The sequence below is a fragment of the Saccopteryx leptura genome, chromosome 4 (assembly GCF_036850995.1).
Source record: "Saccopteryx leptura isolate mSacLep1 chromosome 4, mSacLep1_pri_phased_curated, whole genome shotgun sequence".
In the NCBI taxonomy this organism is placed as follows: Eukaryota; Metazoa; Chordata; class Mammalia; order Chiroptera; family Emballonuridae; genus Saccopteryx; species Saccopteryx leptura.
Genome location: NC_089506.1, coordinates 121,376,335 through 121,404,215, shown reverse-complemented (window position 1 = coordinate 121,404,215; position 27,881 = coordinate 121,376,335). Strand labels below are relative to the sequence as shown.

General features: G+C 54.1%; 1 protein-coding gene across 11 annotated transcripts; it reads left to right on the top strand.

The window, feature by feature from the left end:
* RHBDF2 (rhomboid 5 homolog 2) lies at nt 1-27,863 on the top strand. Of its 11 annotated transcripts, none has more exons than XM_066381286.1 (20): nt 1-65; nt 1,189-1,285; nt 11,259-11,458; nt 16,958-17,124; nt 18,292-18,416; nt 19,112-19,307; nt 19,392-19,595; nt 20,548-20,676; nt 21,019-21,137; nt 21,257-21,454; nt 22,226-22,337; nt 22,544-22,618; nt 22,777-22,938; nt 23,280-23,389; nt 23,524-23,587; nt 23,679-23,773; nt 23,982-24,057; nt 24,626-24,726; nt 24,905-25,058; nt 26,238-27,863. In XM_066381286.1, exons 4-20 carry the CDS (start codon nt 16,981-16,983, stop codon nt 26,655-26,657), a joined length of 2,484 nt encoding a protein of 827 aa, XP_066237383.1. In that variant the 5' UTR covers nt 1-65; nt 1,189-1,285; nt 11,259-11,458; nt 16,958-16,980; the 3' UTR covers nt 26,658-27,863. The 11 variants fall into 11 exon arrangements, with proteins under 11 accessions (XP_066237383.1, XP_066237388.1, XP_066237389.1 ...); XM_066381287.1 differs by lacking the exon at nt 1-65 and adding an exon at nt 72-291; XM_066381291.1 differs by lacking the exon at nt 11,259-11,458.
* The last annotated feature ends 18 nt before the right edge of the window (nt 27,864-27,881 follow it).

Genomic DNA, 27,881 nt, shown 5'->3' with positions numbered 1-27,881 from the left:
GCCACGGCCCAGCTGCTCAGCTACGCGGCTCGGAACTGAATCCGGGGACGAGGGGCCACAGGGAGGTGAGCAAGGGTGACAGGCGGGGCTGTGCTCCTCATTGCAGAGTCTTTGGCGCCGGAAGGGTCCGCGAGGTCGTGCCCAAGCCCGTCGTGGGGCGACGGTGCGTGAGTGACGACGGTGCCCGCCCTGCGGAGCTCTCGGGTCCCACGTGGGCCAAGCCGGACGCCAGAGGTCGGGCTGGAGTTGGACTGGGCTGTGAGACCAAGTCTTCCAGCCCCTGGGGCTCAGGTGGGACTAGACGCCTACGGGGTCTCTGGGCCAAGGGCTCCCCAATGTGGGGACACATTGATTGGGCAGAAGTTTAAAGCCCCGGGAGGAAGAAAAGGGGACTGCCACAGGGCAGCACCACACAGTTCCGCCTTACCCCAGAAGGGCGTGGAATTCGGATCCTCCCCTCCTCTCTCTGGGATGAGCAGCCCGAGCCAAGGTGGAAACAGGTGTGGGAGTGTGGGCTCGCACAGAAGGGCTGTTCCTGAGCTCAGAACTTGGACACGGGCTTTTTGACTTCTGGATTGAGGGTCTTGGAAAGGTTGGCCACTGTTTTGGGGTTCGTGTAGAGAGGGAAATATGTTCCCACTCCAGGATGGAGGGGGAGCCAGGTTCGCAGCCCCTGCCTGAATGGCTGAAAGACTAAGGGAGCAAATGAAAGGTTCCGATGTCTCAGGAGGGTGAGGCTTGAGGGAGTGAGTCCACATGTGGGCTGGCTGCTGTTTCCCAAGTGGCTAGATTTAGGACCCCTGTGTGTGACATTTGCTGGTAAAATGAGCCCAGCATCTGTGTTATGATTCTGACACTCTGTAGGTAGGGCAGAGGGTGGTGTGGAAACTGAAGCTTGAGGCTCTCAACCACAGGGGTGATTTTGTGGGCCAGGGGATGTTTGGTAATATCTAAGAACGTTTTGATTGTCACAGCTTAGTGTTGTTGCTATTTGACGTTGAGTGTGTAGAGGATAGGGATGCTGCTAAACATCCTACAATGCATGGGACAGCTTCTACAACAAAGAATCATCCAGCTCAAAACATCAGTAGTGCTATGCCAAGGTTGAGAAATCCTGCTGCAGCACCTGGTACATCAAGTGACAGGCACACCTCGTTTTATTGTGATGCGCTTTATTGTGTTTCACAGATGTGTGTTTCACAAATGCAAGGCAAGACCCTCCATCAGTAAAAAGATTATGACTCACTTAATTGTGGTTGGGAACCAAACCTGCAGAATCTCCGAGGTATGCCTGTACTTATCACTGACTTCCCCTCCCTGCCTCAGTTTCTCTTGGGGTTTGTGGAGAAATTTGTAATAAACCTAGATGAGATAAAAGGTAAGGAGATGCGAGGGCAGTTATTCCCCTAGCAAGAGAGGCTGCCTTTGGTGCCGCAAGCCTGCCTCTTCCTGCTCAAACCATGGGCCCTGTAGGAAGTAGGTCTGGGTGGCATGGGGAGGAGCTGAGACCAGGGTCAGGGAACAGTCCTGGAGTAGTTCACCCCAGGGCAGCCTCCCACATAAAAACTCCGATGTCCCCTGGATATCTTTTCTCATAGATGCCCCCAAAGCTGGATTGCTGATGCAGGCATAGATGCCTGATGCCATGTGACCTACTGGAATTTTTCCTTTCAAACTCACACCTAACTCTCTTCCAGTATTTACACCAGAGAAATCACACTCGGGATATAACAAGGCTCCTTATTCCTCGTGGCTCCCCAATCTGCTTCCCTCCTGCGATAGGAAGTTCCATTGTGGTCACACCAGAGTGTTGTGGTGTTGTTAGCTGAGCAACAGTGAGAGATGGAGAATATCCGAGTCACAGAGCAGAGGAATCCCCGGCAGGGATGACTCTGAATTCACAAAGGCAGGTTGGGGTGAAACAGGTGCCCAGGCCACCCCCCTGCCCTCCTTCCCCTTTCCTGGCAGTATCCATTGCCTCTTGTCATGTTCACTTCTGACTTTTGAACCCTGGTAGGATGAGGACAAGTGGCAATTTCTGGTTTGACTTCTGCATTTTGAGTAGGGTATTTTATTTTATTTTTTTGTCATTTAGCTTTAAAATGCTGGAGTGAGACTGCCATCTTTTTAGTAAAACAAAAACCTCAATAGTGGCCTTTTCTATAGTGTGTCCCTTGAAGCACCAGGCAGTGCTCAGACTTACACAAAGCTGTTCAGGAAGTAAGCGGTAGAGCCCAGTATTGAACCTGGGCTGCCCTTTCTCAGGCCCAGCCTTAAATCCTGCGCCACCTGCCTGTAAAGAGACCACTAGGTGACTCCTACCTGAGTTGCTCATTGCTGAGCTGTAGCCCTACCTGCTGTCTCACACACACTCACTGCCCAGGATGGGACTTCTGTTCCTGGTAGAATGACTTGCACCCCCCCCCCATACATTGCAGAGACCATGGGCTCGGAGTCTGGCTCTGGGTCAGCAGTAGTGTTTTTACCATGGCCAGGAGTCTGGACACTCCATGGCTTTTTCTAAGGGTTCCTGTCATCTTGTGTAAACTCTGCTTCACACTAGACACCAGGAAGAAATCGAGGGTATGTCTGTATGTTCATGTCTGAGTGACCTGGTGCTTCCTTTTGGATCAGGATGAGCAATACTGCAGTGAGGTGACCCCGGCCCCTGCCTGCCCCACCATGCAGTATCGGGGAGATGTGCTCCCCTGGCCACCTCTCCTCCCCTGCACATCCCTGTGGGTCCCTGTGCCACCCTCTCTGGAGCAGGCCTTAGTGTTGCCCTGGCCACCCCTAGGGATTTCCAGAGTGAGCTCACACATTCACTCCCAGTTCCCTATCCAGCTGAGCCAGGCTGAGGAAGGACAGGAGGGGACATCAGGGCCCTCTCAGGGTGCAGGCTGACCTGGCTGGTGGGGGGTAGGGGGGACAGCAGAGACTGCCAGGCAAGGCAGCTCCCAGGACACAGGCCAGGAGGCAGTGCCATGCCTGGCCTGTCTTTAGGGAAAACAAGGGCTTTCCCCAGATTGCCCATAAAGTTACTGTTGCTTCTCTGTGGCAGTTAGGTGGGCATAAAGAAAAATTCATCTTGTCTTCTCCAGGGGACTAGAGAGCCATCATGGCCCCATTTCCTCATTCGTGAAATTTATCCAGGGACCCACTTAGAAGCAGGTCATTTGCAGTTTCAAAGCTCTTGGAGGGAAGGTGCCACGGACCAGTGTGGCTAGTAATTGTCCAGGTCCTGAGTGAGAATGGTGCAGAATGAAGAAATAAACTCAGAAAAACGATGGGACAGGGAGGTCTCTGCACAGCAGATAGCTTGCAAGAGTGAGTCTCCATCCCCAAACCACTTTATTTATAGGGCAAAGCAAAAGTTATTTGCAAATCAAAGAGATCTCTGATACAAAGTCCCATTTCCAAGGCAACCCAAGAATTCTCCGAAGCGCAGAAGCCCCTCCACCCTGCATGACATCTTAACTTCACAAAACAAAGGATAAAAAGAAAACTGCCTCAGTCTCTTGGAGGGACATGGGGGATGGGACAAGTAGAAACACTCCAGCATCACAGCTACATGGAGGTGTGGGGAAGAACTTAGCCTTTAGCAACTTAAGCAAGCAAGTGAGGTGGAGGGATGGGCAGCCTCTCAGCTTACTGCCAAACCCCCACATCTCTGTCCTCCAAAAACCAAAACCACAAGGACCCTGTCAGCTTGCAGTCTCCAACAGGAAGGACTGTCCCCCCTCCCCCAGGACGGTGTTTGGAGCTAGGTGGATGGTCTAGAGGCCTGGAGGGTGTGGGGAAGCTGTGGGAGGTCAGATGCAAGGCCCAGAGGCTGGTGGGCACAGTGGTCTAGGAGAGTATGGTGAGTAGGATGAGGGTCCCTGTAAGGCCAGGAGCCACCATCGTGGCCATTCACATGCAGGTTCCCATTGGATTCAGGCAGACGGTAAAGAAATGGCGGAGTCGGAGGATGGTGGGCCATTCTGTTTATTGGTGTCTCACCAAGACAGGCAAACCACAAGAGAAGATAAGGGAAAAGCAGAAAACCAGCTTTTCCCATGAAGGGCAAGGGATCAGGGAGGCCCCTGCAATGGTGATAGCAGGAACCGAGAGAGCAAGCTCCTGGTCTGCCCCACTTATATAGTGTAGAAACCGAAAACCTTTAAACCAATATACAAATAAGGAAGTCTCTGATACAAAGTCACTTATCTGAGGCATAATTGGATTCCTCATGAGAGGGCACCACCCACATCATGCAACAGTCAAGGGTGTGGGGGAAAGCTTAGTCTTGAAACTAAGCCTTAGGCTATAACAACCTGGCCTGCTTACAGCCTGTCCCCCACACCCAATACAAACTATAAGAGAGCAAACATATATCATATTTAAAAACTTATTTGACCAACAGTCACTTAGTCTGTGCCTCATTTCCCCAGCTGTATGGTACCCATACAGGTCACATACGGGTCACAGTAGTCTGTGTGGGAGGGTTGCTGTGAGAATTCCAGCGGTGGTTGGTGTCAAGACTTGGGCCCAGTGCCCAGCCACACTAGGAACATGGCAAGGGAGCTGTCATGATAACGGTATCATGAGTGCTGTTAGTAGCGTGTCTATGTGCCCTTGGCACAGACATGATGACAGAGCCGGTACCTCATGGGATGGTACCGGTACCGGTACTGGATGGAACGTGCTGGGGAATGGCAGTACTACTGTTATTCTATAGCAGTGGCTGGTCTGGGTGGAAGTACTGCAATGCTGTGAAGGCTGAGGGAAATGAGGGTGTGTTTCGATCTTGGAGTGGAGGATCAGGCTGTGAACTGCTGCCTGTGAGCATGTGTGTCATGATAGTGTATGTGTGTGTGTGGGGGGGAGTGTCATGGAGGCAGTGATGCTCAGCTCTGCTCTTGGGCTCTGAGAGCAGGGCAAGCTACCCAGAACCTTGGTTTTCTCCTTTGATTCCTACATATGGCCCCAGAGCCTGTGCTAAAAGCATCCTTAGGTGATCCTGCCCCTGCTGCCCAGCAAAAAGCACCTTTTCCCTGTCTGGATGGCTCTGCGCAGGTCATGCCTCTAGTGTGGCCCCAGAAGGGCTGGAAGAGAAGGTGGGGGGTCTGCTGGAGCAGGACTCGGAACCAAAGTCTGACCTTATCAGCCAAGGAAGACAAGATAAGAACAGAGAGAAGAGAATGTGAGAGCCCTTTGATAAATTGAGAAGTGCTGCCCAAGCCTTGGGTGTTGGCAGTTCTGCTGGAAGGGATGGGGGGCTCATGAGTCAAAGGCCAGACCTGGACTGCTTAGAGTCACCACACTCGGCCTGTTCTTTTTCCACTTTATCTCACTGGTTCAAGGGTGACAGGAGGCTGCAGAATGTGGGCAGATCACAGCCTACCACCTCCTAACTATGGGACCTTGGACAGGCAACTTAACCTATCTGAACCTGTTTCCCCACCTGTCAAATAGAGATCTTTGACCTCTGAGTTCTTGGCTCAAATATAGAGACCCACTGAGTGATGATGGCAGAGGTCAGCCAGGATAGCAGTTACTGGCCATTGACAGGGTACCAGGCGCTGTGCATTCATGATCTCATGTCATCTCTATTGGATTCCGGGGGGCGGGGCATCATCCCATTTCACAGCAGAGAAAACTGAGGCTCAGAGTGATAACATGCCCAAAGACTTCCCCCAGGGTAAGTGATCAAGTCAGTATTTGAGCCTTGTTCCCAGCCCCCCAGCCCTCAGTCTTCAACAAGAGAATCTGTGCTGCCCCAAACAAAGCAAGGTAGGATAGATGAGCAGTGATGAATAGGTAGGTTTTCAAGTCCCCCTGGTGTGGGTGTCCTGGATGGTCCTGTGTCCAAGTGCCCTGAAGCCCTAGCAGCCAAGGGGCTGGGGCCAGCCGCTTCTAGGGAACTAGCAAGCTCCAGGGCAGAATTCTGGGAAATCAGGTTTATTAGCTCTTTAATGACTATTTACAAGCTGAAAAGTATTTGCTTGGCATGCTTCCTTCCTGGTGAGCGGCACCCAGCTCCCTTTCCTGAGTATGTTGTAGCATGGGACCCAGCGCCACTCAGGGCCTGACTTCTGGCTGAGTGACACCGGACCAGGTTCTTGCCTCTCTGTAAACTATGGCAAGACTTTGCCCCTTAGCTGTGTGAGCCCGAGCTAACAGTGACAAGAGCACCTAGATTTTAGGCCCTTGGAAGGCTTCTTAGTCTTTTAAGCATACACAAACTGAGCTCAGAGATGTTAGGTGGCTGGTCCAAGATCACACAGCATTTAGAGCTGAGCCTAAAACTGTCTCCTGACTTGGAAAGTGCTTCTGTGGTCTGGAGTTCGGCTGCCAGTTCCAAAGACCAGTGAAAACCCAACTTTTGGTCCCCCAAGATCCCTAGAGAGGCAAATCTTTGAGTGTTTGGAGCAAAGTCCAATTTATGGTGTCCAGTGGGGCAGACTCCCTCTCCACAAATCCTCCTCTCCTCTGGTATCTGGCCCACAAAGGACCATCACTTTCTGGAACCCCCGGGGGCCACTTAGGTCCCTCCCCTTCACAGCAAAGCTGGGATGGAACATGCCACCCTCCCAAAGGAGGCCATGGCTCATGCGCTCCCTTCTCTATGATGCCCCAGCTGAAGTTGCCTCCAGACCCTGGAGCTGTTGCTGGCCTGCGGTGTGGAAGGGCACTGTTCCCGGCCTCCATCCTGCTCCTGTATCCCTGCCTAGCTGCTTTCCCTTTGTTTGCTTTGACCAGCAGCTTCTAGAGTCCAGAGAGCCCCAGAGGGACCTCTGGGAGGGCCCCATGTGGGTAGGGCCCAACACTGTGTCCAATAGGGACACCCGGAGGCACTCTCATTTCCACTGGTGCCTGCTCCTGTATGTTGTCACCAGCTACATCACCTTAGGTCGTGGGGAACATGTGGCTCGTGTGCTCCCAGCACAGCTGGTTTCCCGACCCAAGGAGCCCCAGAGAGGATGGGGCATTCCCACCTCTGCCAGCCCCACAGCGGGTGTGTGGCACTGAGAAGGCCTGATGGGTGGTACAGAGTGGCCTTGGGGTCTGCAATGCTCTAAGAACATGGCAGCCCCCGCCCCCATGTGCTTACACTCTGTTCTTGCCAGCACCCTGCTAACTCTTTGCAGCTTTCTAAAAATGACTGGTTCCCAGAAGGGCTGTGGGAGGGAAAATCGAGTTTCAGTTTCTGTGGCAGGGAAGTGGGGAGACAGGCCACTTCCTCGGCCCCTCCCCCTATCATCCTTTGAGTCAGCAGGGGACTGGGCAGGGCAGCCCAGCCTGCCTGCTTTCTGGACTATTTGCCAGCCCACAGCTGGGAGTCTGGGCCAGCTGAAACTACAGCAGGAGATCCCCTAAACTTCCGATCATGCCTAGTGGTTAATAATGGGCTGCTACCCCTTGTCCGCTGGCCTCTCTCTCCCTTTTGTCCCCAATTGTGGCCATAGGCAGTTTGGGCCCACCTGTCACCTGCCTGCTTCTGTCCTGGGCCTACCTACTGCTGGCTCTCAAAGTCCTCAGAGTCTGAGGATTATAGAGACCCCACTCACCTTTAGCGAGACCAAGGAGTCTTTTTTTTTTTTTGTATTTTTCTGAAGCTGGAAATGGGGAGAGACAGTCAGACAGACTCCCGCATGCGCCCGACCAGGATCCACCCGGCACGCCCACCAGGGGCGACGCTCTGCCCACCAGGGGCGATGCTCTGCCCCTCGGGGCGTCACTCTGCCGCGACCAGAGCCACTCTAGTGCCTGGGGCAGAGGCCAAGGAGCCATCCCCAGCTCCCGGGCCATCTTTGCTCCAATGGAGCCCTGGCTGCGGGAGGGGAAGAGAGAGACAGAGAGGAAGGAGGGGGTGGGGGTGGAGAAGCAAATGGGCGCTTCTCCTGTGTGCCCTGGCCGGGAATCGAACCCGGGTCCCCCGCACGCCAGGCCGACACTCTACCGCTGAGCCAACCGGCCAGGGCCGAAACCAAGGACTCTTTAGGAACCTGCTAGTATGTACTGGTGGCTGGCAGGTAGAGTAGAGAGAGGAGGAGGGGACTGGAGCCAGACTCCTTGGTGCAGGTGGAACTGGGAACAGGGTGAAGGGATAGGGGTGGGGGCCTTCCCGCATTGTGCCTGGATGGCACAGTGGTGCCTTCGGGGACCTCCCTGGTGGACACCTTGCCTACCCTGGCTCTGTGTCAGGACAGGGCTTCCCTGGCAGTGCCCAGCCCCCCCCTTTATGGGAAGCTGGCTTCTGTGGTGTCAGCAGGTGGGTTCTATCACATGTGCCACGTCCTGTCTGCTGCTCGCTGGCTTAGGTTCCTGGGCATGAGGGTGGTGGGGGAGCAGACTGGGTGGGATGGGGTGCTTTGGTATGATTTGAATGTTGCTCTTCACTTTTTCTTGGATCTGCCCCACTTTTACTCCATGCGGGACCCTAAGCTTCCTCCCTCTTAGGAGTCTCCTAACTACTCTGGGGATGGGGCTGAGGCTGAGGCTGAAGACCAGTTTTGGGGAAGGCCCCATCAAGGCCAGGATCCAGCTTAGGCAGGTGGCAGTGGCTTAGCCGTTAGCCAGGAGGAGCAGGTCCTCAGACATCTCCTTATCCCACTCATGGGCCTGCTGTGGCACGCCAAGGGATCTTAGAGCAGCCTATGTGACTGGGCTGGGCCAGGAGGAAGCCCAGTCCCAGGATGTCACAATTTCCTGCAATGAGCAAGCACTTCTGGGGTGCAGGAGATAAGTGTTGGGCGGGGCACTCCCGAAGTTCGAGCCCTTTTTCTGCCTGATCTCTGCTGCCTGGGCTCCTCCAGGCCCTAGACCAGGTTATTTATGCAGGCATACAGAGGAGGAGTGACCACCCCTGTACTGACACCCCCAACCCTCACTCCTTGAGTCCTAAGGAAGGGGCTGGGCTTCTGATGCACCTGCCCACTGTTTCTGTGCAGGTTGGGGCATGTGGTCACAGGAGCAGCGAGAGGTCACAGAGGAGAGGGGCTGGGGGAAAGTGGTGGTTTTATACCAAATGTGTGGGCTTCCAGGGTATCAAAGCTGAGTCATCATCTTATCCAACTCCCTCACTTAACAGAGAAGGAAACTGAGGCGAAGGGGGAATGGTGCTTATGTGCCAGGACCCAGTACTGCTTTACAAAGATGGGGAAGGTGGCTCTCCCAGGTACTCTACTCCTCCCCAAACCATGTGCCCCCCCCCATGCCTCTGCTCTCTAAGGCCAAGCCACTTCTCAGAGCCCCCAGGATTGCTCTGGGGTCTGTCCTATCTTTCTAGTCCTTCAGCCTGGGGTTTTGTCTGTCTTTTTCCCCATCAGATTGGTGCTGATGCCAGTAGCTCAGTGGGTCCTGGGCCAGGGTCCCAGGCAGGGGTGGTAGGCTGTGGGATAGGAGGGCTGGCTGGGGAGTCTGGTCTGTGCTGGTTGAACAAGAGGCCCACCAGGGACTCACCCTGGGAGTATGAATATCCTACATCCCCAGCCCTGGTCCCAGGCAGCACTCAGTAGAACCTTCCAGAGGAGGCTGCTTCCTGGGCTGGCTACAAGATGGGGAAGGTGACAGTTTCTGTCCAGGGTGGATGTGCACTGACCATCTGCAGCATGTGCCCACCCTCCTACCTGCCTTCCATCTAGTTAGCTATTGATGGGGCTGTCAGACCCAGTGCTGCTCAGGGCTATGGGGACATACTTACATGCAGGTGAGAAAGTGGTTGATTCTGTCTAATGGTGACAGGGCAGGCTTCCTGGAGGAAGTGACATTTTAATTTCTTTAAAGCAACTGGTAGATGTTGACCAGACAGCCGAGGTGGAGTCTGGCATGCCAGGTGCAAGGCCTCAGATAAGAGGAGGTGGGGTGTGTGGGGTGTCTGGTGGGGTATGGGGGCAGGTTTTGAAAAGCCTAGGGTGCTGACTCCCACGGTGGGGGGGGGGGGTCACCTCTGGGTTCCAGAAGGATCCTGCCTGTTTTCTTGACCTTTTTAGAGCTCTGGCCTGGCAGCCCACACTCACCCCAGTCATCCTCTCCTGCCTGCCTGCCTCCCTTCTTGGTGCCAGTTTTCTAGGACAGTGCTTACCTAATGTCCTCTCTCTGCTCCCTGGTCCCAAATGAGGCCAAGCCGGGAACTTTCCATGTAGTTTTCTTGGATGTGTCCCGGGAGTGGGCTCAGAGTGGCATCATCATGTGGCTCCCAAGATTCTGATGAGACAGGCTGCCTTGAGGCATGGGGCCAGGGCTCCAAGCACTTGGCGTATGGAAGGAAGGATGCCTGAGCATTGGTCATGCCTTAAAGAAGCAGGATGTGTCCTGAGCCCCCAGTTCTGCCTGGATGCCTCTGCAGGGGCCCCTCCATACCCAGAGTTCCCTTATCTGTAGTTGGAGGACTAGGCAACAAAGGCTATCATGTAAAACAAAAGGGGTGTTGCCCTGTGTGCTCAGGCAGCTAGATCTGCCGCCCCCCCCCCAGCCTCTGGTTTACCCCATGGCAGTTCCTCAGCACTTCTAGGTGCCCAGGCCCCTGAAGAACATTTTGCAAAAGGTTCAGATGCTGATTAGGTTTCCCTGTGGGCTGGACTCTCCCCTTGGTCCCCTGACAGGGGCCCTTCCAGCCCTGAGTGTGCCCCAGCTTTAGGTAGTGTGTGGGGCACCAGTTTCCCAAGGAGACCTCATGCCCTGGAGCCGGAGTGACTTGAGTCCCAGTGGCTCTGCGCCCCTTTCTGGCTGTGTGAGCTTGAGTGTTACTTGGCTCCTCTGAGCCTTCATTCCCCTCCCACAAAATGGAAGCAATGATGACTTTTGCCCCTGGGTGTTGAGAATAAAGTGGGATAATGCATGGGAAGGGCGGGCAAGGCCTGGGACACCTACAGACTGGACCCTGCCCTGCCCCCTGCAGCCCTTGGAGGTTCTATTCAAGGGCCTGCTCTGTGCCCTGCTGTGACTGCAGGGTATGGCAGGACTTCTTTTAAGTTAAATGTTTCTAGTAAAGTTATACTGAAACAAAAAAAAAATACCATCTTGGTTTTGGGTTCCCAGCTGAGAGTGGAGTTTTGGGTAAACACCCTGAGGCTAGAGCCCCGCTCGCTGCGCTGCCAACCACAGAGACGCTTACTTGGAGGAGGGTGGGGAAGAGGACATGCGTCCTTGAATCCCTCCTCGAGGTTGGAGGAATGACCCTCCACTTTATAGCTGCAGAGACTGAGGTCTGGAAGGTGTCAGGATGCATGGTTCTGACATGCCCTCTTGAGCCCGCCCATCCTTTCTTAAAGGCTTGCAGGCTGTGAGCACAAGGTCACTGCCCTCCTTGACCTGGAGCTACCTGTCCATCTGTCTCTGCATGTGTCTACCTCTCTGCACAGCTGAAGCTTGTCCCCAGAGCATCTGTACAGAGTGAAGAAAGGATTAGAACATGCTCTAAAGACCTCGGTAACAGACCCAGGAAGCTGTAAGCTGAGCCCAAACTCTGAAGGTAGGAAGCTGAGTAGCTGGGAGGGTGGACCCATTTGTTTGGTTGTTTGTTTGTTTTGAGACAGAGGGACAGGGGACAGACAGACAGGAAGGGAGAGAGATCAGAAGCATCAATTCTTCGTTCTGGCATCTTAGTTGTTCATTGATTGCTTTCTCATATGTGCCTTGACAGGGGGGTAGAGGGGGCTGCAGCAGACTAAGTGACCCCTTACTCAAGCCAGTGACCCCTTACTCAAGCTGGTGATCTTGGGTTTTCGAATCTGGGTCCTCCACGTCCCAGTCTGACTCTCTATCCACTGCTCCACCGATGACTGGTCAGGTCATTGTTTGTTTTTCAACAAATAAATAGTGTTGCCATCTGTGGGCCAGCACTCTTCTGGCGGTGGAGATGCAGTAGTGAATACAAGGCAGCTACTTTAGGCAGTTAGGGAGGGCTCCTTAGAGGAGGTGCTGCTCAGACTGGGACTGGAATGATGAGAAAGAGATACCTACTCTATTCTGTGATGTTCTGTGAGGTTCTGATCTGGTGATGGAGGGACCAGCAAAAGCAGAGGCCCAACATTTATGGAGCACCTACTTGAGACATTTTAATTTTTTTTTTTTTTTTGGTATTTTTCTGAAGTGAGAAGCAGGTAGGCAGAGACAGACTCCCACGTGGGCCCAACCGGGATCCAGCTGGCATGCCCACCAGGGGGTGATGCTCTGCCCATCTGGACCATTGCTCCATTGCAACTGGAGCCATTCTAGCACCTTAGGCAGAGGCCATGGAGCCATCCTCAGCACCCGAGCCAACTTTGCTCCAATGGAGCCTTGGCTGTGGGAGGGTAAGAGAAAGACAGAGAGAAAGTAGAGGGGGATGGGTGGAGAAGCAGATGTATGCTTCTCCTGTGTGCCTTGGCTAGGAATTGAACCCAGGACTTACACACACTGGGCTTACGCTTTACCACTGAGCCAACTGGCCAGGGCCTTGAGACATTTTATAAACAGCTTTATTGAGATATAATTCATGCCTGACCAGGTGGTGGCGCAGTGGATAGAGCGTCGGACTGGGATGTGGAAGGACCCAGGTTCAAGACCCCGAGGTCGCCAGCTTGAGCAAAGAGCTCACCAGCTTAGACCCTAGGCCTCTGGCTCCAGCAGGGGGTTACTCGGTCTGCTGAAGGCCCGCGGTCAAGGCACATGTGAGAAAGCAATCAATGAACAACTAAGAAGTCGCAACGCTCAACGAGAAACTGATGATTGATGCTTCTCATCTCTCTCCGTTCCTGTCTGTCTGTCCCTGTCTATCTCTGCCTCTGTAAAAAAAAAAACAAAAAAAAAAAACTCAAGAGATATAATTCACAAAAAAATTCATTCCATTAAAGTAGTAGTTCTCAAACTTTTTGAAGTCGGGGCACATTTAAAATCCTACAAATAATTGTAGGTGCACTATATACAAATTTCTGAGAAATATGTTATAATAATTAAGTAAAATATTAAAGAAAAAAATATAAAGTCCAGACGTGCTTTTATGGTAATTAAACGAAATAAATACAACAAAATTAAATTTATTCTGACATTAAAAAACATTTTTATGTTACATTTTTTGAGTTCTGCTTTCTAGAATTCATAAAAAAGAGAGGTTAAAAATTTTAAAAATGACAAAAAAGTTATCTTTTTATATATATAGATACATTTTTAGTAAGATTTAGTAAATTCTGCAGGTCCCGGTGTGAATGTGTTTTTTCATTCTTTTGTTTATGAGAAACAGCCCGATGTGTCCTAGCGATTTCTTCAATGTTGGGGCATATATTTGAAAGGCAAACTCTCATTTCCTCGTCAATACATTAAAGAATTCCTCTCTTTTTACTCTTATGTTAAGTGCAGAAAACCCCACCATACATATCATCTTAACTTTACACCAAACAAAGGATAGAAGAAACTTGCCTCCAGTCTTTTGGGGAACATGGGGGGTAGTGTAAACAATCCAGCACCACAGTTTAACAGCCTTTTGCAACCTAATCAGGCAAGTGAGGTGGGGGGTTGGGCAGACTGTCAGCTTACAGCCAATTCCCCACACCTCTGTCCTCCAAAAATCTAAACTCCAAAAACCCTGTTGGTTTTTTGGTCCCCAGCAGGCACATATTTCTCGAATACCATAGGGCACACCTGGAAATCTTCTAGGGTGCACACTTTGAGAACCATTGCTTTAAAGTGTGCAACTCAGAGGTTTTTAGTATATTCAGGTATGTATAACCATCATCACATTAACTTCAGAACATTAAAGCAATTGAATTTATTAATTTTAGAGACGGGAAAGGAGAAAGGGAGAGACAGAAACATTGCTCTGTTCTTTATATGTCCTGAGCAGGGATCGAGCCCACAACCTCTGCATATTGGGATAGTGCTCTAACCAACTGAGCTATCTGGCCAGGGCCTTCAGAACATTTCATCACCTCAAAATATCACCCACGCCCTTTAGCTGTCACCTCCCCCCGCCTCCCAGCCCTGAGCAGGACTCATCCTTCTGTCTCTAGAATTTCCTATTTGGACTTTCATGTGAATGGACTCCTGCAGCATGTGTGTGTTCTCTGTGTGTGGCTTCTCTCGCCGAGGACAACGTCCTCCAGGTCCATCCATGTTGCAGCATGTGTTGAGGCTTCTCTTCTGTCAGTGCCTGAGCACCTATCTCGTGTGTGACTGCAGTGCATCCGGGGTGTCCATTTGACTGTCAGTGGCCATTTCTGTCATTTCCCCCCTTTGGCTATTATAAACACATGGCCTTGATAATCCTGAACAAGTTCTGTGTGGACATACTGCCCGAGTGTGTGGCATGGTCACTCATCTGATGCTCAGGAAGGAGGGCGTTATTCCCCTGTCATAGGTGAACATGTGGGTGGCTCGTGTGCAGGTCAGGCCCAGGCTGCCAGGCTTCAGTCTGTGCTTTTTTTTTTTTTTTTTTTTCTGAAGTTGGAAACGGGGAGGCAGTCAGACAGACTCCGGCATGCGCCCGACCCGGATCCACCCAGCATGCCCACCAGGGGGCGATGCTCTGCCCCTCTGGGGCGTCACTCTGTTGCGACCAGAGCCATTCTAGCACCTGAGGCAGAGGCCACAGAGCCATCCTCAGTGCCTGGGCCAACTTTGCTCCAATGGAGCCTTGGCTGCGGGAGGGGAAGAGAGAGACAGAGAGGAAGGAGAGGGGAGGGGTGGAGAAGCAGATGGGCACTTCTCCTGTGTGCCCTGGCCGGGAATCGAATCTGGGACTCCTGCACACCAGGTCGATGCTCTGCCACTGAGCCAACTGGCCAGGGCCTTCAGTCTGTGCTTTTCAACAGGGGTCCACAGCAGCCAGGCAGACAAGAGTGGGCATGGAAGCAACAAAACCATGCAGGGCCCAGAATTCCCAGTGACAAGTCTGGACTTTTATGTGAGAACAGGAAATCCTAGGACAATGTTGAGCAGGGAGTGACATGGTGTGATTTGTGCTCTTTTTTGTTTGTTTGTTTCGTTTTGTCTTTTAGTAAAAGAGAGAGGTTGGGGTGGACAGACAGGGACAGACAGGAAGGGAGAGAGATAAGAAGCATCAACTCATAGTTGTGGCATCTTAGTTGTTCATCAACTGCTTTCTCATATGTGCCTTGACTGGGGGCTCTAGTCGAGCCAGTGATGCCTTACTCAAGCCAGCGACCTTGGGCTTCAGGCCAGTGACCATGGGGCCATGTCTATGACCCCACACTCAAGCCAGTGACCCTGTGCTCAAACCAGCAACCTCAGGGTCTCAAACCTGGGTACTCCGCATCCCAAGCCGACGCTCTTATCTACTGTGCCACCGCCTGGTCAGGTCGATTTGTACTTTTAAAGATGACTTCTGGCCTGACCTGTGGTGGTGCAGTGGATAAAGTGTCGACCTGGAACGCTGAGGTTGTCGGTTCAAAACCTTTCACTTGTCTGGTCAAGTCACATATGGGAGTTGATGCTTCCTGCTCCTCCCCCCTTTCTTTCTCACTCATTCTCACTCTCTCTCCTCTCTAAAATGAATAAATTAAAAAAAAAAAAGATGACTTCTGCTGGCCTGACCAGTGGTGGTGCAGTGGATAAAGCATTCACCTGGGAACGCTGAGGACACCAGTTCAAAACCCTGGACTTGCCTGGTCAAGGCACATAAGGGAGTTGATGTTTTCTGCTCCTCCCCCTTCTCTCTCTCTCTCTCTCTCTCTCTCTCTCTCTTGTTTCTCTAAAAACACTGAGTAACATTAAAAAATATATATATCTAGGCCCTGGCCGGTTGGTTCAGTGGTAGAGATCAGCCTGGTGTGCAGGAGTCCTGGGTTCAATTCCCGGCCAGGGCACACAGGAGAAGCACCCATCTGCTTCTCCTTCCTCTCTGTCTCTCTCTTCCCCTCCCACAGCCAAGGCTCCATTAGAGCAAAGTTGGCCCGGGCACTGGGGATGGCTCCATGGCCTCTGCCTCAGGCGCTAGAATGGCTCTGGTTGCAAGAGCAACGCCCCAGATGGGCAGAGCATCGCCTCCTGGTGGGCATGCCAGGTGGATCCTGGTCGGGCACATGTGGGAGTCTGTCTGACTGCCTCCCCGTTTCCAACTTCAGAAAAATACAAAAAATAAAAAAGTTCTTTAAAAAAAAAACTAACAATATTTTTCCTCCATGGAAAGAAAAAGAGTACCAGACAGGTGGCAGTTTCAGTTACCTTTGAAAAAGGAGCTGAGCAGCCATGGGGGACAGGGACAGATGGCTTTCTAGTCTGAGAATTAGGCTGAGCTACCCCTTCCTCCCTCCCAATCCATTGTGGCACCTTAGTTGCTCATTGGGGGGGGGGGGGGCTACAGCAGACCGAGTGACCCGTTGTTCCAGCCAGCGACCTTTGGGCTCAAGCCAGTGACCATGGGGTTGTGTCTATGATCCCTTGCTCAAGCCAGTGACCCTGTGCTCAAACTGGTGAGTCTGTGCTCAAGCCAGATGAGCCCACACTCAAGCCCGTGACCTCGGGGTTTTGAACCTGGGTCCTCACTGTCCCAGTCCGATGCTCTATCCATTGTGCCACTGCCTGGTCAGGCCAGGGATACCTCCTTTGAGAACCAAGAAGCACCTTCCCTGAGCACAGTATAGTGTGGGGCCGGTGTTTGTGGCCAGGTATACCAGATTGCTCCCCAGCCATTTGTCCTCCCCCAAGCCCTATCCCAGGGTAAAGGCTGGGCTCGGCCACCTGATGGCCAAGACAACCACAGCTGGTGGCCAAGATCTTGGCAGCTCCCCATCCTTTGTCCTTCTTTTCCTTTCTGCATGTGGTCCATGCCTGAGCAGAGACCAGAAATGGACTAAGATGAAGAGATGGGGACTTCCCATTCAGTCTCTGCCACGTGGTTTAGTGTCCAGAGTTAAATTACAACCAACTTTTGGCTGGTTGTTCTCAGTCTGGGCTGCCTGCCCTACGACCTTGGTCCCTCTGACCCCTCCGGTTCTCATCACACCTGTATACCCACTCCCCTTCTCCTTTCCAGCCTTCCTGCCCCCACTGCCCACCATGGCCTCTGCAGACAAGAATGGCGAGAGCATCTCTTCTGTGTCCAGCAGCCGCCTGCAGAGCCGGAAGCCACCCAACCTATCCATCACCATCCCGCCACCTGAGACCCCGGCCCCTGATGAACAGACCAGCATGCTGCCACAGGTGATTAATGTGCCCACATACCTTTTGGGCAGTTTCACTTCCTGGAAGAAACTTTCAAATCCTTCTTCATGAGCACTGGTGCCTGTGTAGCCCCTGGCTTAGACCTGTACCCCTTTTTCCTGGTCCCAGACATCACAGGAAGTAGACCCTGAACTCAGGAGCTCCATCTCACAGTGGTCCAGGAAAACTAGGAAATGCTGTCCCTGAGAATGGCCTTGTCGGTCCCACTTGGGACTTGGCTGTTTCCACCTCCTCCCCCTGGCCTTTCTGAGGGGTGTGGGCTGTCTTGGACTGGGGTGACCGGGGCATGTGTGTCTTCGGCATCAGCATCCTGACCACATGGCGCCCGGTCCCTCTGAGAAAGGGGGAATGAATCAACGTTTCCAGCAGGCTGGACCATTGGTCCATAAAAAGCTCATTGAAAACTGGCTCGAAACAGCGTGGGCTCCCACACAGCCCTGGACATAAAGGGGACCTGTGTTGGTGCCGCCCACTCACCCCAAGGGCTCTTTCAAACATACAGAAACAGACCAGGACATCATGGTGTGACAAGGGAGCACTGAATAACGAGTCAGGGAAATGCATGCTCAAGTTTTTTGGAAAATGGTGATTGATTGTTGATTGAGTGATTGATTATTTTAGTGAGAGGAGAGGCAGAGAGAGACTCCTGCATGTGCCTTGACTGGGATTCACCCGGCAAACCTACTAGGGGGCAATGCTCTGCATCTGGGGCCCTTGCTCTGTTGCAACCAGAGCCATTTTTTTAGTGCCTGAGGCAGAGGCCATGGAACCATCCTCAGTGCCCAGGTCCAACTCGCTCTAAATGAGCCTTGACTGCAGGAGGGGAGGAGATGAGAAAGAGAGAGAGAGCGAGAGCAGCTAGAGGGGGAGGGTGGAGAAGCAGATGGGAGCTTCTCCTGTGTGCCCTGGTCGGGAATCGAACCCATGACATCTACATACCGGGCTGACAATCTACCACTGAGACAACTGGCCAGGGCTGAAAATGGTGATTTTTATATTGAGAATGAAAACAGCTCGAGGGTACAAACTGGTTTTGAGGGTTTTTTCTCGTAAGGTTTTCATGGTGGGTGACAAAGAAGGCATAGCCCATGAAGTCACTGTGTGTGCGCACGCCTACCCTCTGTGCTCCCCCCCACCCACCCACAGAGACCCAGGAATCCAGCCTACTTGAAGAGTGTCAGCCTCCAGGAGCCACGAGCACGATGGCAGGAAGGCTCAGAGAAGCGCCCTGGCTTCCGCCGCCAGGCCTCCCTGTCTCAGAGCATCCGCAAGTGAGCACGCTGCCTGCTCCACCTGGCCACCCCCCAGCGGCCCTGTAGGTTCACACAGGGCCTGTCTTGTGTCCACATTCCAGAGGGTGTGGGCAGGCATTAATGAGCAGCCTCTCTCTGCAGGGGTGAACCTGGGATTCTAACACCAAGTTACAGTTGTGGAAGCTGAGGCCCAGGGGGATATGTCCTTTGCATAAGTCACAGGTGGATTCTGAGGGGGTTCAAGGAACTGGGGCGGGCCCCTACTGCTCAGATTGGCTCCCAGAGACCATCTCAGCCCAGCTCCTTGGTCTCTAGACTTTATTCTGCCTCTGCACATCTGGCTGTCTAGTACTGAACCAGGGAAGCTGAAATGCCCCTGTTACTGCACACACATGTGCCCAGTCACTTCTCATCACCTCCTGCGTGTTTACATGCACCAACTCTCACATCACCTCCCCTGCACATGTGCACAGTCATTTCTTGCCATCCTCCTGCCCATGCATGTGCCCTGTCACCTCTCATCACCCCCTGCATGCACACACGCACCGTCAACTCTTAAATCACCTCCTCTGTGCACAACATGCCCTGTCACCCCCCCCCCCCCCCGTACACATGCACAGTCACCTCAAGTCATCCCCCTGCACATGCGTGTGCCCTGTCACACTCCTCGTAGCTGCATGTGTACACACACACACACCCTTCTCTGTTCGCAGGGGCACCGCACAGTGGTTTGGGGTCAGCGGCGACTGGGAGCTGGAGCGGCAGCAGTGGCAGCGCCGGAGCCTGCACCACTGCAGCGTGCGCTACGGTCGCCTCAAAGCCTCGTGCCAGCGTGACCTGGAACTCCCCAGCCAGGATGTGCCTTCCTTCCAGGGCATCGATTCTCCAAAGCCCTGCAAGATGCCCAAGGTGAGCTCCACTGGGGGCCAAAGGGTGGCAGATGACTGCGCCCAGGGGCCCTTCAGTTCTGCTCACCACCTCCCTCCCTTCCAGATTGTGGACCCGTTGGCCAGAGGCCGGGCATTCCGCAACCCCGACGAGGTGGACCGGCCCCATGCCCCACACCCACCACTGACCCCAGGGGTCCTGTCCCTCACCTCCTTTACCAGTATCCGCTCTGGCTATTCCCACCTGCCTCGCCGGAAGAGGATGTCTGTGGCACACATGAGCTTTCAAGCTGCCTCTGCCCTCCTCAAGGTGAGGTGCTTCCCCCCTCTCCTCAAAGCAGCCCTCAAGGCTCACCCAGGCACCTCCCTCTATGCGTAGGCAATGGATGCCTGGGATCCCTGGGCAGAAAGGGGGCCCACAGTCCAGCAGCCAGGCTCATGTCCTAGCCCCAGTTCCCTCCTGAGCTCATGCTGGCTCTCTAGTTTGGGAAACTGGTTTTGCACTGATACAGAGGCTGGGAACGTGGGAAGTAGAACGTTAGTCAGCACCCATCACCCATGCATACTGAGCCCATCATTCGTGCTCGGTGAAGGGGCTGCAGAGTGAAATAAGTCAGTGTCACTACCCTGAAAGAGCCCCTAGCCCAGGTGAGGGTGGATGTCACTACTTGGTATGATAAGTGTAGGGGCAGCCCAGAGGAGATGCTGCTTCATCTCGCCCAGGAGTGGGGCTGATGTCAGGGAAGACACTTGAACTGAGCCCAGAAAAATAAGGAAAAGTTTGCTAGGAAAGAAAGGAAGGGAACAGCATTCTCAGCAGAGGGAATGGACTGTGCAAAGGCCTAGAGGTAGAAGGAGGCGTGGCCCTTTGGGGAGCAGCAGGCCGGTTTATGTAGTTTTAGTTACAATGTCAGGAGATGGGGTCAAAAAGGTGGCAGGGACCTATCGTGCTGTGCCAAGAAGCCAGGAATGGGGGATATGGCCCAAGTCTCAGGAATAAGGGTGCATGATGAGTGGTGGAGTACCGGCTGCCCAAGCCAAAGGGCAGGGTGTTGCCAGGGAGAAGACAACAGCAAACCATGGAGGAAGGGATGATACATTCAGGGCTGTGGAGAAGCTGGTGCCTTGTTCCTGGCCCTCTATGCTCTGGGCAGGGCCCCACCTCCCAAGGTATTATCCCCAGGAGGGTGGGCTTGACAATTTCTTTGGTATTGGGGGCACCTGAACTGGGCCTGATGCCCGTGCCTCCACCTTGTGCACAGGGGCGCCCGGTGCTGGATGCCACTGGACACAGGTGCCGAGCGGTCAAACGCAGCTTTGCTTACCCCAGCTTTCTGGAGGAGGACGCAGTCGACGGAGCAGACACATTTGACTCCTCATTTTTTAGTAAGGCAAGCACGGAGTGTGGGCCCTCAGGGCAGGTGACATAAGAGAGGTGACCTGGCTGTGACCAGTCCCTGCCAGGAGCCCCTGGGAGAGCCACAGGTCCATTGATGGGATGGAGTGTGCCACCTTGTGGATCTCCTGGATCCTGTTGAACAAAGCAAGGACCCAGGTGTGGGGCAGGATGCCAGCCAGGAAAGTCACCATCAGGGCCCACATACAGGAGCCCTTCACTTCCTTCTCAAAGAGCCTGCTTGTCCTTCCTTGTCCTGCCCTTGAATTGAGCTACAGGGGGACCAGTATCAGGGACAGTGACTCCTCACTGTCGCTTCTTGTGTTCCCCACCCTAGGAAGAAATGAGCTCCGTGCCTGACGATGTGTTTGAGTCTCCCCCGCTCTCTGCCAGCTGCTTCCGGGGGGTACCACATTCAGCCTCACCTGTCTCCCCCGACGGGGTACAGGTCTCTCTGTGAGTTCTGGGGAGGCCCTCCTGCTGGAGGAAGGTGGCATAATGAGGAAGGTGCTCCCCAAACCAGTCTTTCCTGGGTTATGTGAGGTGGGCATCAGACTGAGAGCCTCCGTTCCCAGCAGGAAAGAGTATGGCCATGCCCCGGTGCCTGCAGCCAAGCGAGGCAAGCGCATCGCCTCCAAAGTGAAGCACTTTGCCTTTGACCAGCAGAGGCGGCACTACGGCCTGGGTGTGGTGGGCAACTGGCTCAACCGCAGCTACCGCCGCAGCATCAGCAGCATGGTGCAGCGGCAGCTGGAGAGCTTCGACAGCCACCGGTGAGCAGGCAGGGTGCCGTCCTGGGACCCCTCCACTCTGTGAGCACCTGCGGAGGTTCCTTGGGCTTTCGTTGCCCCTTCCCCACCCTCCCCACTTTTTGGGTTCCCAGGCAGCAGTCAGTCAACAAGCATCCATTGAGTGCCAGCACACAGGCCCTGTGACAGAGCCTGAGAGAGTGGAGCATGGAGGGCCGGGTGGATCAGAGGGACATTGGAAGCTATGACCATTAGTTGAGGGGACTCTGGAGCAGGACACATACAAAGACATTGGGAGAAGCCAGAGAATTGGTGAGGGGCAGTTCTCACAGAGTGGACCATTGATAGTGACCCAGTAGACATTAGACCTCAAATTAGTAGTAACAGATGTGGTGAGTGTCCTAAGGAGGATGACAGAGAGTGGGAGTGAATAGCTGGAGGAGGCGCAGGGTGCAGTCATGATGGGCAGCAGTTAGCTGGCTGGAGAGAAATGGGAAGAGCATTCCTTACAAAGGAAGCAGCATGTGCAAAGGCCCTGTGGCTGTAAGGAACTGGAAGAGGAGAGTCAGGAGACTAAGGAGGTGGGTGAGTGCAGCAGGGCCTTGCTGTGAGAGGAGGCTGATACTAGACTATCCCAAGTGCAACAGGAAGCCATCCAAAGGTTTCAAGCTGGGAAACATATAGAGGTGCCTTTTAGAAGTCACTGGTAAAGGATGAGTTGAAGGGAATAGAAGTGGAGCCTAGGGAGCAGGTGAGAGCTAGGTGTCCAGGTGCTGACCCTGGCCTCTACCCCAGGCCCTACTTCACCTATTGGCTGACTTTCGTCCATATCATCATCACACTGCTGGTGATCTGCACGTATGGCATCGCGCCTGTGGGCTTTGCCCAGCACATCACCACCCAGCTGGTGAGTTGGGCTGTGGAAGTGGGGCTCTACCATGAGGGATCCCAGCTTCCCGAGCAGCTTCAGTATTGTGAATCCCTTCCAGAGCAACATCCTGGCCTTGGTGGGATGGTGTGCTAGGCAACCAGTGCTTTGCTTCTCGGTCCCTTCCTGGGGGCCCAACCCTGGGATAGAAACCCCTGACCCCCTCTTTTCCACCTCTGCACCAGGTGCTCAGGAACAAAGGTGTGTACGAGAGCGTGAAGTACCTTCAGCAGGAGAACTTCTGGATTGGCCCCAGCTCGGTGAGGACCCAGGAGATAGCATCTTAATCAGGAAACTCTGGGCCCTATCTCCCCCAGCTGGGCAGGGTGGGGGTCAGTTTGCCCAGTAGCCGTCTTCATCGGGGGAGACTCACTAGAGCAGGCAGGTCAGAACTGATCTCACTCCCTTTCCCCCACAGATTGACTTGATCCACCTGGGAGCCAAGTTCTCACCTTGCATCCGGAAGGACCAGCAGATTGAGCAGTTGGTGTTACGGGAGAGAGACCTAGAGCGGGACTCGGGCTGCTGCGTCCAGAACGACCACTCGGGCTGCATCCAGACGCAGCGGAAGGACTGCTCGGTGAGGGAAGAGGCTGCCATCCACCCTGGGCCCCCACACCGCATCTATTTGCTCTGGCCTGGGGAAGGGACACTTCAAGGACAGTGACCACATTTCCTCTTGCTTCCTCTGCCTTCCTTGGCCTCACACACCCTGTACGTGGCCCAGCAGGGGAGGATACTGACCTCCCCAACCCAAGCAAGTGAAAGCCCGGTCTTAAGAGTGTCACCCAGGGGTAAGGGTCTGAGAGATGAGACCGAGCCCTGGAAAAGAGGGGAAGAGTCTTTACCCTGGAGGCTCCCTTGACCACTTTGATGGGTGTGGCCCTGTCCTAGCATGACCTGCTCACCTCCATCCTCCAGGAGACTTTGGCTACTTTTGTCAAGTGGCAGGATGATACAGGACCCCCCATAGACAAGTCCGATCTGGGCCAGAAGCGGACGTCAGGGGCTGTGTGCCACCAGGATCCCAGGTACAGTCCCAGGGTGGCTGTCTGAGATGGGGTCAAAGATTATGTCTGCCGCGAAAAGGGACATTGGCATTTTGGTGTGGCAGGCTAGGGGACTCACAGCCCCTCATTTTTCCCACTCTGACCTTTGCTTCCAGAACGTGTGAGGAGCCAGCCTCCAGTGGTGCCCACATCTGGCCTGATGACATTACCAAGTGGCCAGTGAGTATTCAGGGCAGAGAGTAGTCTGGGAAGGGCAAGGAGGAGGCTCCTGCCACACAGGCCCACCTCCACCCCCATTCGTGCCCCACAGATCTGCACAGAGCAGCCCAGGAGTAACCGCACAGGCTTCTTGCACATGGACTGCCAGATCAAGGGCCGCCCCTGCTGCATCGGCACCAAGGGCAGGTGAGCCAGCCCCTCTGCTCCTCCACCCACGCTAGGCTGATATTCTCCCTTTCTACTCTGGGGCCACTTGTGGTGGGAGCAGAACAAAGGGGCAGGTCTGTAGAGGGGTACCACCTTCCCACTGGATAGTGCTGGCGGTGGCTAGGCACTGGCTCCAGGCAAGGTGGGCATTGGTACGAGAGGCCTTGACAAACCCTCTGTCCTCCAGCTGTGAAATCACCACTCGGGAATACTGCGAATTCATGCATGGCTATTTCCATGAAGAGGCAACACTCTGCTCCCAGGTGAGATGGGGCCCTGATCATACATAAGAAGCTGGGCAGGCCCTGGCCAGCTGGCTCAGTGATAGAGCGTCGGCCTGGCTTGCAGAGGTCCCGGGTTTGATTCCCGGCCAGGGCACACAGGGGAAGCGCCCATCTGCTTCTCCACCCCTCCCCCTTTCCTTCCTCTCTGTCTCTCTCTTCCCCTCCTGCAGCCGAGGCTCCATTGGAGCAAAGATGCGCTGGGGATGGCTCTGTGGCCTCTGCCCCAGGCGCTAGAGTGGCTCTGGTCGCGACAGAGCGACGCCCCGGATGGGCAGAGCATCACCCCCTGGTGGGCAGAGCCTCGCCCCTGGTGGGCGTGCTGGGTGGATCCCGGTCGGGCGCATGCGGCAGTCTGTCTGACAGTCTCTCCCTGTTTCTAGCTTCAAAAAAATACAAAAAAAAAAAAAGAAAAAAAGAAGCTGGGCATGGCAGCGACTAGAGCTGGCTTCATGGGTGCCCTCCTGCACTGGGTATCAGCTCTGTCCTTCATATCAGGGCCTCCAGCCCAGCTGGATCCCAGAGACTGACCTCCATGCACTCGCCCCAGGTGCACTGCTTGGACGAGGTGTGTGGGCTGCTGCCCTTTCTCAACCCTGAAGTCCCAGATCAAATCTACAGGCTCTGGCTATCTCTGTTCCTCCATGCCGGGTAAGGCTCCTCAATGATCACCCCCCCTAGGCCCTTGTGGTGGCTGTTCACCTGGACTCCCAACAGAGGGGCCTTAGCACCAGGCACAGCCAGCACAATCCTTGGGATTCCATAGCTCCTGAAGTGCCTGCTGGTGGGCAGACGTGAAGGCTGATGCTGCTGTGTCCCCCCACCCTAGCCTGGTGCACTGCTTTGTGTCTGTGGTCTTCCAAATGACCATCCTGCGGGACTTAGAGAAGCTGGCTGGCTGGCACCGCATCTCCATCATCTTTATCCTCAGCGGCATCACAGGCAACCTCGCCAGTGCCATCTTCCTCCCCTACCGGGCAGAGGTAGGGACTCAAGCGGGGCAGGAGAGTGGGGAGGGCAAGCTCTGATGCTCCCTACCCCTCTCACCCGGTCTGCCAGAGGGACACACGGCCTCTCCCAAGCCAAGCTCAACAGCAGATGGACTGCTAAGCTGGAGGCTTATTGGTCGATCCTTTAATCCTGGGTGCAAGGGAGCATATCCCTGAGTCATGCTTAAATGGCACTTTTCTAGATGCTGTTCTGTTTCTCTGCTTCATGACCATGACCACGACCACTGCGTACCACCATGTCACATATATCTATAGGTTGAGCCATAGGAAAGTGCCAGTGTGTGAATGTTCTTGACCCATAAGAATGACAATTTTTGCCTGACCAGGTGGTGGCGCAGTGGATAGAGCTTCAGACTGGGATGCGGAGGACCCAGGTTCGAGACCCTGAGGTCACCAGCTTGAGCGCCGGCTCATCTGGTTTGAGCAAAGCTCACCAGCTTGGACCCAAGTCGCTGGCTCGAGCAAGGGGTTACTCGGTCTGCTGAAGGCCCACGGTCAAGGCACATATGAAAGAGCAATCAATGAACAACTAAGGTGTCGCAATGAAAAACTGATGATTGATGCTTCTCATCTCTCTCCGTTCCTGTCTGTCTGTCCCCATCTATCCCTCTCTCTGACTCTCTCTCTGTCCCTGTAAAAAAAAAAAAAAAAAAAAAAAATGACAATTTTTCCCCATTGGTAGGCCTGAGAGGAAGAGGGGGGATCAGTTCATTGTTCCACTTAGTTGTCCATTTAGTTGTGTACTCATTGATTGCTTCTCGTACATGCCTTGACTGGGGATTAAACCAGAGATCTCGGTGCACTAGATGAACCTTATCCACTGAGCCACCTGGCCAGGGCAGGAATGGCAGTTTTTAATCTGTTCACCCTAATGCTGTTGCCCTGTTCAGCATCTGACCCCTCTCCAGGAGCACTGGGCACAAATAGAGCACTTAGAAGGTTTCCACCTTTGCTAAAAGGGTGGGTGGAAACAGCCCAGCCTTGTCCTGTAGCTCCAGCTGTCCCCTGAGCCCTGGGGCCTCCACACTGGCAGGGACTCCCAGATAGGATGACCCAGGTCATCCCATCCAGTTCCCAAGCCCAGCTGTGACCAGGGCTCCCTTGCACACCTGGTACCTGGAAGTGACTCGTCTCCCTGCCCACTCTGCCCAGGTGGGCCCGGCGGGGTCCCAGTTTGGCCTCCTCGCCTGCCTCTTCGTGGAGCTCTTCCAGAGCTGGCAGCTGCTGGAGCGGCCCTGGAAGGCCTTTCTGAAACTGTCAGCCATTGTGCTCTTCCTGTTCGTGTGCGGCCTGCTGCCCTGGATCGACAACATCGCCCACATCTTCGGCTTCCTCAGTGGCTTGCTGCTGGCCTTCGCCTTCCTGCCCTATATCACCTTTGGCACCAGCGACAAGTACCGCAAGCGTGCCCTCATCCTTGTGTCGCTGCTGGTCTTTGCTGGCCTCTTTGCCTCGCTGGTCATCTGGCTCTACGTTTACCCCATCCACTGGCCCTGGATCGAGTACCTCACTTGCTTCCCCTTCACCAGCCGCTTCTGCGAGAAGTATGAGCTGGACCAGGTGCTGCACTGACCACTTGCCCAGCAGAGCCGGGCAAGGCTGCTACCCACAGCACTGCCGCTGACACAGGGACCATACTCGGGACAGGCTGCCTGCCTGCCTGCAGAGCACTCTGCCCGCACTCTGGAAACCCACCAACAGGGTGCCCAGGCCTTGGTCCCTGGTTCAGAGACGGCCATAAAGGCAAGTTCCTTGAAGGACTGAGGTCCACCATCTCATGTGTTCCTGTCCCTGGCTGGGGAGCACTCTGTGTACCTGCTTCTCTACAGCTCAGGGCTCACACTCTGACTCACTCTGCTGTCGGGACCACCTCCTGGGGTGGGTTTCTTTCTTCCCAGGGACATCAGGCTGCTGCCACCTCCCACCCCAGCCTCTGCTGGTGCCTCCTCTCCCACTGTTAACTGTGAGCGTGCCCTTTCCGGGGACATGGCTAGGCATCCTACCAGGTTCCCACTCTTGCCTCACCGCAGCCCCCTCCCTGTTCCTCCTCCCTTCTCTGCCCTATGAGCCTGTTCACCAGTGGCCTGCTGAATCTGCCCATAAGGTAACCACATATTGGGGAGAAGCTTTGGCCGTACTCTGGGCAGAGAAGCAGCATGGAGATGCAGACTAGGAAGCCAAGAACCTTCGCTTGTTTGTAACAAGCAGAGGCTGTGAGCCCTGCCCTCCTCTGCTCCCGACCCAGTCGCTGCTCTGCCTCCTGGGGCTGGCTCTGACCACAGCCAGCCTGTCACCCTCTGCCTTACTCCTGTCCAAGCTGGGGCTAGAGTGGGGGCTGGCCACCCTGAGGACCCATTCCCAGGGCTTACCCAAGACACAGTCACGCCTGTTTTTTACTGGTTTATAATATGGTTCTAATTTTTAAAAGGAACGCTAACTTTGTATGGATGATATTTCAAATGTATTAAACAATATTCTTTAGGCAACATCTTCTGACCTGAGGCCTCAGGGAGACTGAAAGCTAGAGCCAAAATGGGGGAGGGGGGGACTCGGGGACATGGGCTTGGCTGAAAGGGACAGTGAAAAACTTGTGGGACTATGACTGGAACAGAAACCACGTTGGGATCACATGGAGAGCCTTAGGGGGGTCCCTTGAGGGGTTGGACTTAAATTTTTAGACCTCTGGCATCCTCTATCCCAGGGGTCAGGAACCTATGGCTCGTGGGCCAGATGTGGCTCTTTTGATGGCTGCATCTGGCTTGCAGACAAAATCTTTAATAAAAAATTAATAACATT

Excerpts from the sequence above, each read along its gene's own strand:
- RHBDF2 (XM_066381291.1), top strand. The coding sequence starts at position 16,981 with ATGGCCTCTGCAGACAAGAATGGCGAGAGCATCTCTTCTGTGTCCAGC. Across the intron at positions 19,308-19,391 it reads AGCCCTGCAAGATGCCCAAG|ATTGTGGACCCGTTGGCCAG; the intron begins GTGAGCTCCACT and ends CCTCCCTTCCAG. Across the intron at positions 22,338-22,543 it reads AGCACATCACCACCCAGCTG|GTGCTCAGGAACAAAGGTGT; the intron begins GTGAGTTGGGCT and ends CCTCTGCACCAG.